This window comes from Plecotus auritus, assembly GCF_963455305.1.
Source record: "Plecotus auritus genome assembly, chromosome: X".
Taxonomy (NCBI): domain Eukaryota; kingdom Metazoa; phylum Chordata; class Mammalia; order Chiroptera; family Vespertilionidae; genus Plecotus; species Plecotus auritus.
Window position 1 is genome coordinate 97,588,977 of NC_137784.1, and position 18,226 is coordinate 97,607,202.

The following is an 18,226-nucleotide window of genomic DNA, read 5'->3' on the forward strand; positions in this document are numbered from 1 at the left end:
GGGTATATACCCAAGAGTGGAATATCTGGGCCATATAATTCTATGTTTAACTTCTTCAGTAACCACCAAACTGTTTTCCCTTTTACTTCCCACCAGCAAAGTACACATGCCACATCCTAACCAACACTTGTTTTTGGTTTTTTATTAAAGTCATACTAGCCCGGCTGGGAGTGGCTCAGTGGTTGAGCATTGACCTATGAACCAGGAAGTCATGATTTTATTCTGGTCAAGGGCACCTGGGTTGTGGGCTGGATCCCCAGTAGGGGGCATGCAGGAGACAGCTGATGGATGATTCTCTCTCATCATTGATGTTTCTATCTCTCTCTCCCTCTCCCTTCCTTTCTGAAATCAATAAAAATGTATTTTAGAAAAAAGCCATCCTAGTGGGTGTGAAGTGGTATCAGATTGTGGTTTTGATTTGTATTTCCTCAATGACCAATGATTTTGAACATCTTTCTATGTACTAGTTGAGCATTTGTATATCTCCTTTGGAGAAATGTATACTCAAGTCCTTTACCCATATTTTTTCTTTTATATATAATTTCTATTGAGGTATAATTGACATAACATTATATCAGTTTCAGGGGTACAACATAATGATTCAATATTTGTATTGCAAAATGATCACCACAATAAGTCCAGTTAACATCCATCACCATATATAGTTATACATTTTTTTCTTGTGATCAAAACTTTCAAGATCCACTCTTCTAGCTACTTTCAAATATGCAATACAGTATTATTAACTGTAGTCACCATATAATTACAGCTATAATTACATCTCCATGACTTACTAGTGTTATAACTAGATATGTGTACCTTTTGACTCCCTTCACCCATTTTGCCCACCACCCACTCACTGCCTCAGGCAACCACCAATCTGTTTTTCTGTTTTTCATATCCATGAGCTCAGGTATTTTTTTTGTTTTATTTTGTATATTTCACATATAAGAGCATACAGTTTTTATCTTTCTCTGACTTATTTCACTTAGCATAATGCCCTTAAGGTCTATCCCTGTTGCAAGTGGCAAAATTTCATTCTTTTTTTATAGCTGAATAATGTTCCCTTGTGAATACACACACACACACACACCTTTATCCATTCATCCATAGATGGGCATTTACATTGTTTTCATGTCTTGGCTATTATAAACAATGCTGCAATGAACATGGGGGTGCATGTTTCTTTTCATTCTTCAGATAAATACCCAGAAATGGGATTGCTGTATCAGTTGATCGTTCTACTTTCAATTTTTTGAGGAACCTCAATACTGTTTTCCATAGTAATTGCACCAATTTATATTCCCATCAGCAGTGCACAGGGAGTTCCAAATCCTCGCCAGCATTTATTTCTTGCCTTTTTGATAATAGCCATTCTAACAGGTGTGAAGTGGTATCTCTTTGATTTGCTTTTCCCTAATAATTAGTGATGTTGAGCATCTTTTCATGTACCTGTTGATTTTCCCATTTTGAAACTGGTTGTTTGTCTTTTTTTAAATTATGAGAGTTCCAAAACCTTCATCAGATTTTAATTTGCAAAAATTTTCTCCCACTCTATAGGTTGTCATTTCACATTCTTAATAATGTTCCTTGCACCATGTGCTCTCCTTTTCTGGGTGTGCAGAAGAACATATTCTTTGAAAACATCTGTGTACATGTATAAAAGCATGCCTCACTGAGGCTTATACTATTACTTATTTTTGTATCTGTATTTCATTTTTAGACAAAGCTGATTTGTATATTCTCATTTTTCAGAAACTTACTCAAGTTTATAGAACTCTTCATGGAGCTTACACAAAAATTCTGGAGGTTATGCACACAAAAAAAAGACTTTTAGGCACTTTCTTCAGAGTTGCTTTTTATGGCCAAGTAAGTATACATTAGTTCATAAAGTTTTTTTCTTTTTAAATATTCACCTTTACATTATTAGAATTCTGTCCGGATAGAGTGCCGATCACAACCACAGGAAGCCTCTGTTGTAAGTACAAAGTTCACTGTGACTCTCATATCTAAACCCATTAGGTCAGAGTCCAGCATATAGCATTTGAATTTTTCCCTCACTTTCATTTTCTGTGAAGCTTCCAAAAGTATATTTTTAATATCTAGTAGTTCAAGCTTCAAATAAAAAACAGGTAAGTATACTGGGAATGAGAAAAATCTAGTGTGGAAATCTGTAGGCCAATCATATTCATATGACTGTGAATTTGAAAATTCTCATTTATTTGATGTTAAAAGGGGGAATCTATGGACGTGGATTTCAGTACTTTTATTTCAAATGTATTTCAAATGCATTATTGGTAGCTATTTAGTAGGTTTTCTTTAAATGTATTTGCTCATACTATTTATAAATGATTGTATGTTTAACTTTACAACAGGCTTTTTTTGAAGAAGAAGATGGAAAGGAGTACATCTACAAAGAGCCAAAGCTCACTGGCCTCTCAGAGATTTCCCTGAGACTTGTTAAACTTTATGGTGAAAAATTTGGTACAGAGAATGTGAAAATAATTCAGGATTCAGACAAGGTAACTATACCCTACATCGTGAAATCATTATTTGGTAGTTCCAAGCATGGTATACTGCTCTTGACTTTTTTTTTATTAGCTGGTGGAGGAGAAGCATGGAAATAGAGTCTTTCCAGATAGTGAAAGAAAGGACAGGGGCTTTGGAGTCAGAGAGAGCAGGATCCAAATCTCCATTCTCTGTCACTTGCTAGCTGTGTGACCATGGGGAAGTTACTTATAACCTCTCTGTGCCTTATTCTTATCAGTAAAATGGAGATAATAATAGTGCCTTTGCTCTGGCTTGTGTGGTTCAGTTGGTTGGAGTGTCATCCCATACACAGAAAGGTCACGGGTTCGATTCCCAGTCAGGGCACATATACAGGTTGTGGTTCAATCCCCAGTAAGGATGCATATTGGAGGCAACTGATCGATGTGTCTTTCTCCCTCCCTTCCCTCTCTCCCTCTCTCTCATATCAATAAAAAACATGTCCTCTGTTGAGGATTAAAATAATAATAATAATAATTAATGCCTTCCTCATGGAGTTGTATATGGATTAAATGAGTAAATATATGGAAAGTAATTAGAGTTTCTGGTACATAAAAAACATTCATTAATAATAATAGAAGCCAGCATGCTTAATAAAGGTTAGCTATTATTTTGATTGCCGTTGCTCATCATGAGTCTCAGTGTTATACTTAATGATTAAAATCATCTTTTTTTTTAAATAAATCTTTATTGTTCAGATTATTACAATTGTTCCTCTTTCTTCCCCCCATAGCTCCCCTCCACCCAGTTCCCACCCCACCCTCTTCCCTTACCCCCAACACTGTCCTCATCCATAAGCGTATGATTTTTGTCCAGTCTCTTCCCCCACCCCCCCCACCCCTTTCCCCTCAAGAATTGTCAGTGCACGCCCTTTCTATGCCCTTGATTCTATTATATTCACCAGTTTATTCTGTTCATCAGATTTTTTTATTCGCTTGATTTTTACATTCACTTGTTGATAAATATGTATTTGTTGTTCATAATTTTTATTTTTACCTTTTTCTTCCTCTTCTTAAAGAATACCTTTCAGCATTTCATATTATACTGGTTTGGTGTTGATGAACTCCTTTAGCTTTTTCTTATCTGTGAAGCTCTTTATCTGCCCTTCCATTCTGAATGATAGCTTTGCTGGGTAGATTAATCTTGGTTGTAGGTTCTTGCTATTCATCACTTTGAATATTTCTTGCCACTTCCGTCTGGCCTGCATAGTTTCTGTTGAGAAATCAGCTGCCAGTCATATGGGTGCTCCCTTGTAGGTAACTAACTGTTTTTCTCTTGCTGCTTTTAATATTCTCTCTTTGTCTTTTGCTCTTGGCATTTTAATTATGATGTGTCTTGGTGTGGTCCTCTTTGGATTCCTTTTGTTTGGGGTTCTGTGTGCTTCCTGGACTTATAAGTCTATTTCTTTCACCAGGTGGGGGAAGTTTTCGGTCATTATTTCTTCACATAGGTTTTCAGTATCTTGCTCTCTCTCTTCTTCTGGCACCCCCATAATTCGGATGTTGGTACGCTTGAAGTTGTCCCAGAGGTTCCTTACACTATCTTCATATTTTTTTATTCTTATTTCTTTTTGCTTTTACGGTTGAGTGTTTTTTGCTTCTTGTATTTCAAAACTTGACTTGATCCTTGCGATCCTCTAGTCTGTTGTTGGATCTCTGTATATTATTTTATATTTCAGTCAGTGTATGCTTGATTTCTAGTTGGTCCTTTTTCATATCCTCGAGGGTCTCGCTAAATTTATCGGCCTTTTCTAGAAAATTCTTGAAAAACCTTATAACCGTGGTTTTGAACTCTATATCCAGTCATTTGCTTTCCTCCATTTCTTTCATTTGTGATCTGTTTCTTTGTCTCGGCATTTTCGCTGCTTCCCTGAGTTGGTAGAGTAGCTTTGTGTGCTGGGTGTCCTATAGTACCCAGTGGCTCAGCCTCCCCAGTTACCTGAGATGGACACTCTTGGTGCACCCCTTTGTTGACTGTGTGCACAGTCTTGTTGTAGTTAAGTCTTGATTGTTGTTGGTATCACTGGGTGGAATTGATCTCCAGGCCAATTGGCTGTGAGGATCAGCTGTGTCTACACTGGGAGAACTTCTGTGCTGGAGACACCCTTATGGGGCAAGACTTGAAAAATTACAAAAGCCTCTGTGCTCAGCTTGGATAGGGCGGAGTCTCAGGGCATAGCAGACAGCCTTGGCTTCCCGTCAGCTCTGCCCTATGAGGCCTCTGGGTCTCAGTGTCCCTCAGTAATCGCTGCAAGAACCTCTGAGAGAAAGCCGCCCTCGAGTTTCGCCCACTGCCAGACAGTCCATTTTCTCCCCAAATGAGTCTGGGTTCCCAGAGTCTCGCCTGGAACTGTAGTTCAGCGCAGTGGGAGCTTCCATCTCCCTCCCACTTGAGAAAGCCAGCCGCACACTCAGCAATCAGTCCTTTCCCCACGCGCGCCTCCGGACCTCTGCCTTTTGCAGCTACCCTGAGTCTCAGTGTGCTTTTCTCTTTTCCTGACAGTCCAGATTCCCCCCGTATGAGTCTGGGTCCCCAGGTTCTCACCCTGAACTGGAGTTCAGCACAGTCGGGAGCTGTGTCTCCATCCCGCTTGAGAAAGCCAGCCACACACTCAGCCGCCAGTCCTCTCTGCGCGGCGCGTCTCCGTACCTCAGCCTTTTGCAGCTTCTCTGCATCTCCGTGTGCTTTTCTCTTTCCTTCTAGTTGTAGAATTTCCACTCAGCCAGCTTTCCTGTGGTTCTGGATGATGTCCATTTTGTCTTTTAGTTGTAGTTTTGAAATTGTTGTGCGAGGCAGCACTTTAGGTGTTTACGTATGCCGCCATCTTGGTTTCTCTCCTATTTCTTAATGTGTGAGAGTAAAAATTTAAAAAAACACTCTTTTACTTTGCCAAAGAACAAAATCTGTACAGACAGTGTAAAGAGCAGTTCAGTAATATATCCCAATATTTTAAACTGTATGTTTCCTTGGACCCAACAGTTGCACATTTAAATTTTTATCTTGTAAATGTACATACATGAAGATATATGTTTAAAGGTATTTATTGTGGCAAAGTTATATAGCAAAAACCTGAAAGCAGTCTAAATGTCCATATGGCTAAAGAAATGGTGGTATTACCCACAATGGATATAGTAACCTAGGTGTTAAGAGTTTTATATCAATACTTAGAAATCTACCAAGTTATATTGCTTAGGTGGGAAAAAGATGAGGTGCAGGATTGTATAGATAGTATGATCACATTTGTGTTAAAACTTATTCACATATACTCACTTGTATAATCTATGCTTAGGAAATTTCTGGAACAATACATACAAAATTGTTAACCATGGTTACCCCTGAGGAGAGGAACTAGAGTCTTACATGGGAAGAAAGACATTTTTTGCTTTTCATATATTCCCTTGTGTACTTTTGGAATGATTTATCACACATAATTCACTTTATAAAGTTAAAATCAGGTGTGGCCTTTTTTATTTTCCTTCCGTATTTTGTCTTAGCCAGATAATTAACTCAACTATCTCCTGATGGCTCTCTGGAGAGATCTAGCTTTTTAATGGGAGATAAAAGAAGGTTAAGGCTTCTGGAAATAGGCTTTTAGGTTTTTATGTAAGAGCAAGTAGAATAGATTTGGAGAAGGTAAAAGATGGTAAGAAACTTTCTATACCCTGTCCATCCTGTATATGTGGAGGGAAAAAGAGTTACAGAGACTATTTCTTAGAAGGTTTCTGTTGTTTGTTTGTTTGTTTGATATTTTGCTTCCTACACTAAACACAAAAAGGCCTGACTATCATAAAATGTAAGGATATTGGCAACGACACAAGTCAATATTAGTTGGCTTAAACATGGAAAGAGGGTACTGGGCACTATCTGGAGCAGCGGTCGCCAACCAGTGGTCTGTGAGATCTGAAAGGTTGGCGACCACTGATCTGGAGTACATCTATAATAATAAAAGGGTAATATGCTAATTAGACTGGACATCTTCCGGACATCCTTCCTGACGAAGCTGGGACTCAGGCGAAGCCAGCCGGGGTCCCGGGTGCCTGCAGGTGACCCAGGCAAAGCCAGCCAGGGTCCCGAGTGCCTGCTGGTGGCCGGGAGAAGCCAGCCAGGGGAAGGAAGGCCTACTCTTGCACGAATTTTCGTGCATCAGGCCTCTAGTAAAATATATTGTGTTAACCATTTTTAAGTGTACAGTTCAATGATATTAACTTAATTCACATTGTTGTGCAGCCATTACCACTCACCATCTTCAAAGCCATTTTCATCTTGTAAAATTGAAGCTTTCTACCCATTAAACAATAATTCATTCCCTCCCCTTTGCCATAGCAACCATCATTCTACTTTCTGTCTCTGTGATTTTTGACTTCTCTAAATACCTCATAAAGTGGAATTGTCTTTTTGTGACCAGCTTATTTCACTTAGAATATCTTTGCCCTGACCAGTTTGACTCAATGGATAGAGCATCGGCCTGTGGACTGAAGGGTCCCAGGTTCGATTCTGGTCAAGGGCATGTACCTTGGTTGCAGGCACATCCCCAGTGCCGGGGGGTGGGGTGGGAGGCATCCAATCAATGATTCTCTCTCATTGATGTTCTGACTCTCTATCCCTCTCCCTTCCTCTCTGTAAAAATCAATAAAATATGTTTAAAAAAAAGAATATCTTCAAGGTTCATTTATGTTGTAGCATATTGTGAAATATTCTTCCTTCTTAAGGCTGAATAATATTCTATTTTGTGTGTGTGTGTATCACATTTTGTTTATTCATGTGTCGGTGGGCACTTGGGTTGCTTTCATGTTTTTGCTGTTGTGAATAATGCTGTTCCGGGAACATGTGCACAGCTGCCTGACATGGAGCTGAGGTGAAGTGTATGAGTAGCTGCCATTGTGCCAAGAGCTGAAACTGACCAAAATCAAAATCAACTGCAATTTTCTGTTTTAAGTCTTCCCCCAGAAGTTGGAAATCATCAATAGACTCTAGAGTTCCAAAATAGTTTCATCAGACAGATTCTGCCAATGTAACTCTTGTCTTGGTAGAAAGGTATCTCTACACTTTCTGCTGCTCTGTCATCTCAGAGTCCTCTCTCTAATACAAGTTTATTGAGGTGGAATTCAAATTACAATTAACCATTTTAATATATTTTTATGGATTCAGATTATAAAACAATGATCTCAGTTTTGTAAATATATCTGCATAGGAAAAGTATTGGAAGGAAATGTATGAATATGTGAATAATGGTCACTACTGAGTGGTAGGATTATCGTTTTTATCTTCTTCCTACATTTCTGGAATCTCCAAATAGGTTTCTGTAACTTCTATATAATTAGAAGGAAATGATCTCTAAAAAAGAACAAAGATCTCTTCCAAGGGTCTGTTCAATTGGGAACATGGTCATAGTGGCAATGTACCTCAATTAATCTCAAAAGAGTTGGTAGCTTACCTGTACCCCCTTTTCCATTTTATTCAATAAAAACCAGAACTTTCTTATTTATAGGTAAATGCCAAAGAGCTTGATCCAAAATATGCTCATATCCAAGTCACTTACGTGAAGCCCTACTTTGATGATAAAGAACTCACAGAAAGAAAGACCGAGTTTGAAAGAAACCATAATATCAACAAATTTGTTTTTGAGGCTCCTTATACGTTATCTGGCAAAAAGCAAGGCTGCATAGAAGAACAGTGCAAACGTCGTACAATCCTGACTAGTAAGTAGGACTTTGCATATGACTTGTTTGACTTGGTCCTTTGAAATAAACACAGGTAGCAGCTGGCCAGCCAGAAAATGTAACTGAAATTTTAATCATTCATTGTTCTTGAACAAACATAGGTATGTGCGAAATCATAGTTTTCCTATATGCAAATCGTGATTGAAGTGTCTCATAAAGATAATTTCTTTCTCAATTCTGAAGTAATAAGGTGGTACCCTAAGGTATTGTCTAGAGAAGGCCTGGGGAAAATTAAGCACAGTGAATTTTTAAGAATCAATTTGACTGTTTGAACAAATGACTTTTTGAGATAGTAAATCTATCTTAATATTTTAATAGCTTCAAACTCGTTTCCATATGTGAAGAAGAGGATCCCTATAAACTATGAACAGCAGATTAACTTAAAGCCAATTGATGTTGCTACTGATGAAATAAAAGATAAAACTGCAGAGCTGCAAAAACTTTGCTCTTCTGCTGATGTGGACATGATTCAGCTCCAACTGAAATTGCAGGGCTGTGTTTCAGTGCAGGTATGTTGGTTGTCAAACATGTATTAGATGTTTCTTGGTGTTTTCTTGCTTTCCTAAGTGATACAGTCTTATCGAGTGCAAATACCTGTGCATTAATTTTGATTACCTCAATACAGAAACTATATTCAATTTGAATAAATGTTGTGTATGTCAGAGGACTTTAACATAAACCCTCTGAATATAGCCAAACTCTATTTGCATATCAGAAATCATTAACTAATTTATTAGAATGTCATCTTTGCAGATTATTTGCTTTAGTTAATCATTTTTCATGTAAGCTTACAGTAAGAATAGTAAATATGTTTCTCAGATGCAGATTTTTAATGTATTTCGGTATTGTTTTTTTAAGAGAAATGCAAAAATTTACATTCTGACAACTCACATTTTTCTTCTTCTGTAATCCAGGTAAATGCTGGTCCATTAGCATATGCAAGAGCTTTCTTAAATGACAGTCAAGCTAGCAAGTATCCATCTAAGAAAGTCAGTGAGTTGAAAGACATGTTTAGGTAAGTGCTTTGTAGTTTTCACTGTTCTTGTACTCCATTTTCTTCTTAAAAGAAACCAAAATATCCACCAAATAATATCTGTCCAGAAAAGGACATTCTCTGTTCTCTTTTACAATATTTAAGTGACCTCCTAATGCTAATTAGAGAGTAAATGCAGGATCTCTTTCTTGCTGCAGGACATTAACAATGCCCTAGTGATGCAAGAGATTAAATATACCAACTTACTTTATTGCTTTGGATGTTGTGACACAAACACAAGCCTAAATTCATTACGCAGTTTCCTCCTTTGCCCCACTGACCTCATGCCACAGCATTTCTGACCATTTTGGGTAGTAATAAAAGTGGAACTGGAAGGATTGGAGAGGCTTGCCTCCTGTCCTATGTCCTTAGTTCCACCTGAATTCTGCCAGTCTCGGACATATAATAGCTTGTCTTGAATGAGCATCACTGTAAGCTAAGGAATGTTTGAATCTATTTAATATATGAAAAGAGTTTAGATTCAGAATAAGAGAGACAGTTGAGTAAAATAGACTAAAGTTACCCATTCATTTGCTCCCAACTTATTTCATTTACTTTTCCTGTGTGTTATCAGCTGTTCTAGGTTGCAGAGTAACAGCAGTCATTCATTCACCAATATTTATTAGGGCTTGGCATGTACAAAAATATTCTACTAGTTGCTATGACAGGAATGAAAAACAAATGGGCAATGAGGTACTTTGTCTCCTAAGACCTACACTCTAGTTATGGATATTAAACATAAATACACGAAATAATGGAAAAGTACTTTTATGGTAAGTCATCAACTTTGCCCCCACTCTTATGAATTCGGGGCAGATACTTCATAGCTACAGCACCCAGCACTGTCCTGGGTACATAGTGAGCCCCAAATAAAGTATTTTTGAATGAATGACTCATTATCTACAAATGCAAATTAATGTTAGCACAAATTTAGTTGATATAATATCAAGTAAATGACTGAGCAAGTAGGCTTCCTAAAGGTTATATGTTTTGAACCAGGTTTTAAAGGACATAAGAAACTTGAGAGAAAAGATGGAAAACGAAAGGGTATTTCAGATAGGCTGTGGCATTAGCAAAGGCACAGTGAGAAATTATAGGATTCTAATATTTCTTATAGGCAAGAAAGCCATAGTTAAAGTTAATATCAAAATGATTATCAATGAGACTTTCTGGGAATAAATAACAAAACCTTTATCTTTGATCTTCATCCACAGGAAATTCATACAAGCATGCAGTATTGCGCTTGAACTAAATGAGCGGCTAATTAAAGAGGATCAAATTGAGTACCATGAAGGCCTAAAGTCAAATTTCAGAGAAATGGTGAAAGAATTGTCTGACATTATCCACGAGCAGGCAAGTATTAGGGTGGTTGAACATGAAAACAAGATCTTGGATCCTTAAGTGTTACTTAACAAAATCTGTTTGAAATGCATTACCTTGAAATTATTCAGTCTGTATTTTAAAATTTGCTCATATTATTAATCATTTAAATGACATAATGCAAATCAAATTTGAAGCAATTATCTGAGGCAATTGCTAAAGCAATGATAAGAAATAAACCATATTGTTCTGTGTGTCACAATGCCATTCGAAGTGACTAGCTGAACAAGTCTGCATCGTTCTACTGTGAACATGGATGAGTCTCTCTAGAAGGGTCCTAAAGAAGTTAATGATTGGCTCAATAGCCAAATCCCTAAATGACTATCGCTATTGTGGCTGTAAGAAACTAGATACTGTTATTTAGGTGAGATCCTGAGTGATTTCCAAAATTTGGAAATTGTCTTAAACCCATACAGCCTGCAAAACTCCCTATTTTCATAAAACTTATTAGCATTTTAATCTATGACTGAGTGTTAATGACAATTATAGCTAACTTAGTAAAACCCAACCTGAAAAGTATAGAAGCGAAGACCCATTCATCACTTAAAGCCAAATTATGCCTTTAAAGTACAACCATTTAGAGAACACATTCTTAAAGCTGGTTCCGGAAAGGAGAACAACATCTGTTCTGCTGTCTGTATTTCAGTGATTGCTTGAAGGCACTCACCCGTGTGAGACTGCCACACAGAGGGTATACTTACAAACAGGCTGACAGTGGTTAGCATCCAAAGAACTGCAGTGGGAAGATGGAGAAAAGAAGAATTTTTCCAGGAAAACAACTAGTTGATTTTAAATCAAGCTCTATTTCTCTGAATTTATTTTGTCTGCTTTTTCTAAGGAAGAGCAATAGGGAATTTAGTTACTATTAGCCTAAGGCTGCATTGAGTGACCAGAAGTCTAACTTTCTAACCATTGTCATCACAGTATAGAGAATCCAGTCAGCCAGACTTTCATCATCCCATCTTTAAATGACCAGTTGGTTGTCCCAGTCTCCTACTCGCCCTTCTCTGTGGCTAGGAATCTTATTGGCTTAAGGCAGTGGTTCTCAACCTTTTTAATGCCGCGACCCTTTAATACAGTTCCTCATGTTGTGGTGACCCCCAACCACAAAATTATTTTTGTTGCTACTTCATAACTGTAATGTTGCTACTGTTATGAATCATAATGTAAATATCTGTGTTTTCCGATGGTCTTAGGCGACCCTGCTAGCGGTTCTCAACCTGTGGGTTGCGACCCACAGGTTGAGAACCGCTGCTGTAGAGCTTAAGACCACCGGAAAACACAGATATTTACATTATGATTCATAACAGTAGCAAAATTACAGTTATGAAGTAGCAGCGGAAATAATTTTGTGGTTGGGGGTCACCACAACATGGGGAACTGTATTAAAGGGTCGCGGCATTAAAAAGGTTGAGAACCACTGGCGTAAGGAATCTGGAATCAGTGTTATTTTTCTTCTTTTTCTATCTTTACTTATATTAGCCCCCATAGGAATGAGTGCATACTGTTCCAAGGCATTCCTTTGCTGCTCAGTTTTCATAGGCCCTTTTTTTGTCTCTTTCTCAAAGCAGCCAGGTGATCTAAACTAGGAAAGTAGGGAACCATTCCACTTTCTTTATTGTCTCTCTCTCAAGCTCAGTTCATCAGTACAGGAGGTATACCTTTCTTTACCATCACTTTTCTGAGGTATACTTTTATCAAATAGATGACATAATTTATTCCTAGAAACTGTCCATTTTATGGGTTTCTGTTCTTCATAATCCATAGGGGAAAAAGCAGCAAAAGTTTCTCCTTCACAAAAGATATAAAATAATTACACATGTTATTTTAAGCCAATGTGTACTATATTAAAATTGTTTAATTTGCATGCAGTGCATGACCTAGCTGCATGAACTCTGTTATTCAAATTGAAAACAATTATTCAATTTACTGCAATGACTGTGATCAAGATATTTAGAGCAGTCATTTTATAGGTTTTTTTTCCTTGAACTATAGATTTTACAAATCTGCTATTATAAATTTCCCACATGTCTCATTTAATTCCCATAAATCATGACTGTTTTATTTAGTTGTAGAGACCAATATTTTAGACCCTGGAGATTATATATTGTTAGCTAACCAAGAAAAATCTTAGTTTCTATTGATTTATATTTATGCAAGCTCTCTTGTCATAATACATCATATTCAAATGTGCCTTACTTGGGGCAAACATTGACTTTATAGTGAACTTTTTGTAAATCAATATTTTTATTAGATTCTCATATAAAAGAGAGCTGCTTTTCAGTCATATACATTGAGACATTGTTTCCCAAAGGAAAATGTAATACAAAATTAAAAAATGTAAATGTGTATTGAAATATGATTTATTTTGTTGAATTTACTAAATGAGTACTTAATAAAAACATATAGCCTGGCTTTTTCTTTTCAATATAATCTGCCACAGTATATCAAAATAGACAGTCCTTTTAAAAAAAAGTTTAAAAACTTCTTCAACCTGTTGACTTTTTCAAAGGAACTTATATTGTCTTAAAATTATTAATTACAGATTCTTAATTAGATAGAGTTTGTGGTGGCCATTGAGTTGCCCATTTCACTGGTCACATCTGAAAGATATGGACAATCAATTAGTCATCTCTTAAAACTATATGTTTTCAGACACGTGTCATGAATGATGATTGTTGTAAAGAGGAACTGTCTCTATTATGGATTTTATATAAGACATGATTTATAGCAACATAAGTGATATGATGCATTACTGCCACTATAGACCAATTTGCAGGATTAATACTCAAGTTTCAGAGCTAACTTGAGAGAACCAAGTATTGAAAACTTGAAACCTAAGTTGGGATGATACAATGAAGATGTTGGATGTTATGTGTGTGCTATTTTATTTCATCTAATCTAAACATAAGATATCTGTTTCTTTTGATCACACAAAATAGGTTATTTAAAAATACGTATACTAATATGAATATACATGTTTATATTGTATTTATGAGCTATAAAATATATTTTATGAAGTTCTTCATTTCCATAAAAATCTTATGTATCAATTAGTTTATATAATTATAGTGTGTGTTTAGAAATATGCACTATGACACTTCTCTTCATTTAATATTATTTCCCAAATCTCTAGGGAAGGTTCATGGGTAAAGCATGTTTGTAAAGCCCCACAGGTGATCATTAGAACCACTGTGTTAGAAGATGGTCCATAAAGTCATGTCAAAGAGTCCACTGTTTAGAGCACTTATTATGACCGTGTGTTAAAAATATATATTTTTTAAAGATTATATTACCTCTCACTTCTCACTGAATTTTGCATTTTACAGTCTTTTATTTTTCTTAGTGAATAACCAGATCTTTTCTGCTTTTTTGCTATGCTGCCTTTGTAATACAGCTTTGAAGACTTAAGTCGGTAATGTTATTTTTTGCTCTTTTTGCTTGATGTCATTTTAAATAGCTAAGTGTCATTGATAAATTGAAATATGCCTGTAATTTCATATACACATACTTTTTTGGCAGTGGCTGTTTTGCTTCATGATAAACATGCATATTTCCTTTGTTTTAGATAATACAAGAAGACACAATGCATTCTCCCTGGATGAACGACACATTACATGTATTTTGTGCAATTAGTGGTACATCGAGTGACAGAGGTTATGGTTCCCCAAGATATGCCGCCGAAATATGAGGACCCACAGATGTAAAGTGAGAACGAGACTGACCTTTCTCAGGAATATTTGGAGCTGTGCAAATGTTAAAATTTAACGATTTGATATACATGGAGTGTTCCCTTCTGACACCAAAATTTTCATGCTTTCAAACAGGGTGCTTACATATTTGTAAATATTTAAGCAACGTGGAAGTGCCTGGAAAATTGCACCCCTGTGCTTAGTTTGTACTTTTTTAGGTAAATCTATATACTGAGAAATAGAGCTCAAAAAACATAAATCCAAATTGCTTAATTATTGCTTAAAATAATAATGGTACTATGTAAAATTGTATAACATAAGACAATAAAAGGTAAAACTTATTTGCAATTTGAAGTGAAGAAAATAATACTTTGAACTTAGCATTTTTGTTGACAGGTAGCTCAGTTCATTATACTAATCCTTAGAGGAAAAAATGATCGAATTTCCATAAAACATGGGTATTTCCAATTGGGGAGATAATTTGAAATCTTGCCTACTAGTAGTCCAGGCTGGGCTAAAAGAAACAAAAGCAAATTGTGCTGCTATGAAATTTCACAAAGAAAGCACATACATAAAAAAATAGCAAGTTTGCTGTTCCTTCGAGTCTTTTTTAAATATATTTTTATTGATTTCAGAGAGGAAGGGAAAGGGAGAGAGAGATAGAAACATCAGTGATGAGAGAGAATTTCCCTAGCCAGTTTGACTCAGTGGATAGAGCCTCAGCCTGTGGACTGAAGGGTCTTGGGTTCTATTCCAGTCAAGGGCATGTACCTCAGTTGCCTCTCCAGCCCCAGTTTGGGTGCCTACAGGAGGCAACCAATCGATGTGTCTCTCTCACATCGATGTTTCTCCCTCTCCCCCTCCCACGTTCTCCAAAAAAAAAAAATTGATGAGAGAAAATCATTGATTGGCTGCTTCCTGCATTCCACTGGAGATCAAGCCTGCAACCTGGACATGTACCCTGATGGGGAATAGAACTGTGACCTCCTGGTTCCTAGGTTGATTCTCAACCACTGAGCAACACCGGCCGAGCTTCCTTCAAGTTTTGACCTGATGATGCCAGGTAATCAAGTTGGTCTCCTCCAACACACAAGACAAGGGATTCCTATGTGGCATGGGTTTCCCTAGCAAGTGGCATTTGTTGCCAGAACTTTATCATCTGAGGCTATCCATAAAGCTAAGCAAAACATTTCTGAGAATTTGCAGTCAGTACATACTATGCAACTTCTAAGCTTTAGCAGCAGAGTCTGAGGTAGGAATTTGTAATTATTATTTTCTTCAGTTTACAAAGTTAGGAAGTACATTGATAGAACTTAATGGTTGCAGCATTTCTTGGGTCAATATACATAACCACCGCAGACTTAGCAATGGCAAGTTAGGGATTACATTTCTAATAATGAAGAAATCTCAGACTACCTAAATAAATCAGGAGAAACCAAGATGTGAAGAACTTTTGTAGCTTGAATTATCTGTATAATTTTGTCTGCTTTCCATGTAAATTTTAAGTGTTAGACTTATTTTTCTTATGTAGTTTAGCCTATTTTACAGACACACACACACAAAAAAAAAAACAGACACTGAAATATAAATGGATTGTATGGAGCCTTGGCTTTTTAAATACTTCATGATCAAGTAAATCTTTGAGATTATGCATCTGACTTGGCCATTTTTCTTTTTTTATTGTTTTTTATTTTCAATTACATTTGATGTACACTGTTATATTAGTTTCAGGTGTATACCCCAGTGATTAGACATTACATAACTTAGTGATCATTTCAATAAATCTTGTACCCACATGGCACCATACATAGTTATCAAAATATTATTGACTATATTTCCTATGCTGTACTTTACATCCCATGACTATTCTGTAACTACCAATTTGTATTTTCTAATACCTTCACCTTTTTCACCACCACCCGAAACCCCCTCCCATCTGGCAACTGTCAAAAAGTTCTCTATGAGTCTGTTTCTATTCAGTTTGTTTGATTATTTGGCTTTTTTAGATTCGGTTATTGATAAATATGTATTTATTGCCATTTTATTATTCACTAATGGCCCAGTGCACAAAATTCATGCGCATTAAAAGAGAATTAATTAGAGGAAATATTTTAATATTGCTATTTCCCCTTTCTTTATAATAGAAATGTCCGGCTGGCCCCACCCCTGTCAAGCCCCGCCAGGTGGGGGATGCAGCCTCACGTCCCAGTGCTGGGGTGGGGGGGGGGCGCAGCCTCAGATCCCCCAGTCCTGACCCATACCACGCAGCCTCACCCAGACCTGCCACACTGCGAGACCCCAGACCCGCTGTGCCGCGGGACCCATCAATGCACCTCCTGGTGACAGGTCGTTTGGTCGTTACGGATGAAAATAAAGTCATGCACTTAAGCATGCACATTCACTTTCAATGCCCGATTTGTCTACGTTCTCTAAATTGCAAAATGAATAAGTTCTTCAGCCAGATATCATCATAATGCTAAGTTCTTTATATGATGACACATACCGTTCTCTCTACTCAGTATGCTCCATCTGAATGGATTAAATGTATGTGACTCATTGAAAGGTACTGCTGCTTGCTCTTAATAGAGGAAGCATGAGCTCATTACCTAATGCCATAAAGTGGTTTAAATGGCATATACTGACTTGAAGAACAGAAGGAAAAATAACAAAAAAAATAACAAAAAAACAACGTTCAGTGCTGTGGACAGCAGGATCCTCTCCCTTTCCCTTTGTTTTTTTCTGCTTTTCCCATGAACCTATTTGCGCTCTGCCTCAAAAATCAACACAGAAGACAAAATCAGATGCTGTAATCTGCATTTTATAGTGCCATTTGAGTACAAAGAGGTGTTTTTCAATCTTTACTTCTTTTTAATCAATGCAGCTCATACTTGCTCCCAGCGTTCAGGAGCCAGGCCAACGTGGCTGTGTGGACACACCTTTGCTAGGTGCTGTCAGGCTTCAGGGCTGGGGCAGGGAACACGCCAGGTGTTGCTGGAAATGAATCAGCTCTCCTCTCTACATAGCAGGAGTCTTTTCATTATAAAATGCAAAGCAGCAGCCGTTTTCCATTACCCCCATCCCCAGCCATCCTCACCCGGGGGCGTAGGAAGGGGCTGGGAGGCTATTTACTCTCGGCTCTTTGATTTCTCTTATTTAACTGAGCCCAGTGACAGCTGCTTCTCCAAGCGCAATGCCAGCTGGCTCAGGGCTAGCCACACCTGGAAGGCAAGCGGCAGAGCTGACCAGGGGCTTTGACCAAGCCCAAGGGCGTGGGTCATAGCAACCTCGGCAGGTGGGCTGCTCCCGAAGACTCTAGGCCCCTTCCAGCTCCGCACCCCAGCTCCCTGCTCTCCCCCTTTCACCCACAGGTGCCACCGGCATGGTGTGCCCCAAGGCTTGGTGTGCAGACACCAGGGTTGCAGGTTCAAGATGTTCCACCTCCTCCTGGCACTTTGAGCCATAAGTGCCGGCAGGGACCTTTCCACTTGGTCTTGGTCTTTGGTCACTGCTGAGGTTTTCTGGACTCTTCTAGGCCGGGGACAGCCAGGACCTTTGCCTCTGACCAACGTCGTGCCTGCAACCTGCCTGGGGTACCCCCAGCCCCGGGAAAGCGTTGGGGCATGGCTGGCCTGGGTGAGGGGATGTGGGGGGTTGGGAGGGTTGGCTAGCCGCCCCACCCTCAATTAGGGTGGGAGAGGCTGATCAGGGGTGGGGCTGGGGGAGGGGCTGGGCAGGGCAGCCATCTTGTGATGGTGTTATAGCATGAGGGTCAATTTGCATATTACCTCTTTATTATATAGGATATGTTTGATCTTTTTTTCTTCATAAAGAAAACCCTTCAGCATTTCATATAA

At 38.0% G+C, this 18,226-nt stretch overlaps 1 protein-coding gene across 1 annotated transcript in view; it reads left to right on the forward strand.

Moving 5' to 3' along the window:
* Window positions 1-16,021, forward strand: part of DOCK11 (dedicator of cytokinesis 11) — a 199,379-nt gene extending 183,358 nt beyond the window's left edge. Inside the window, exons 47-53 of the mRNA XM_080653538.1 lie at window positions 1,756-1,869; window positions 2,376-2,522; window positions 8,036-8,246; window positions 8,586-8,776; window positions 9,182-9,282; window positions 10,515-10,653; window positions 14,249-16,021. Of these exons, the coding sequence (XP_080509664.1) occupies window positions 1,756-1,869; window positions 2,376-2,522; window positions 8,036-8,246; window positions 8,586-8,776; window positions 9,182-9,282; window positions 10,515-10,653; window positions 14,249-14,371 (1,026 nt within the window). The 3' untranslated portion in view covers window positions 14,372-16,021. The remainder of the gene's footprint in view (window positions 1-1,755; window positions 1,870-2,375; window positions 2,523-8,035; window positions 8,247-8,585; window positions 8,777-9,181; window positions 9,283-10,514; window positions 10,654-14,248) is intronic.
* Window positions 16,022-18,226: the final 2,205 nt, after the last annotated feature.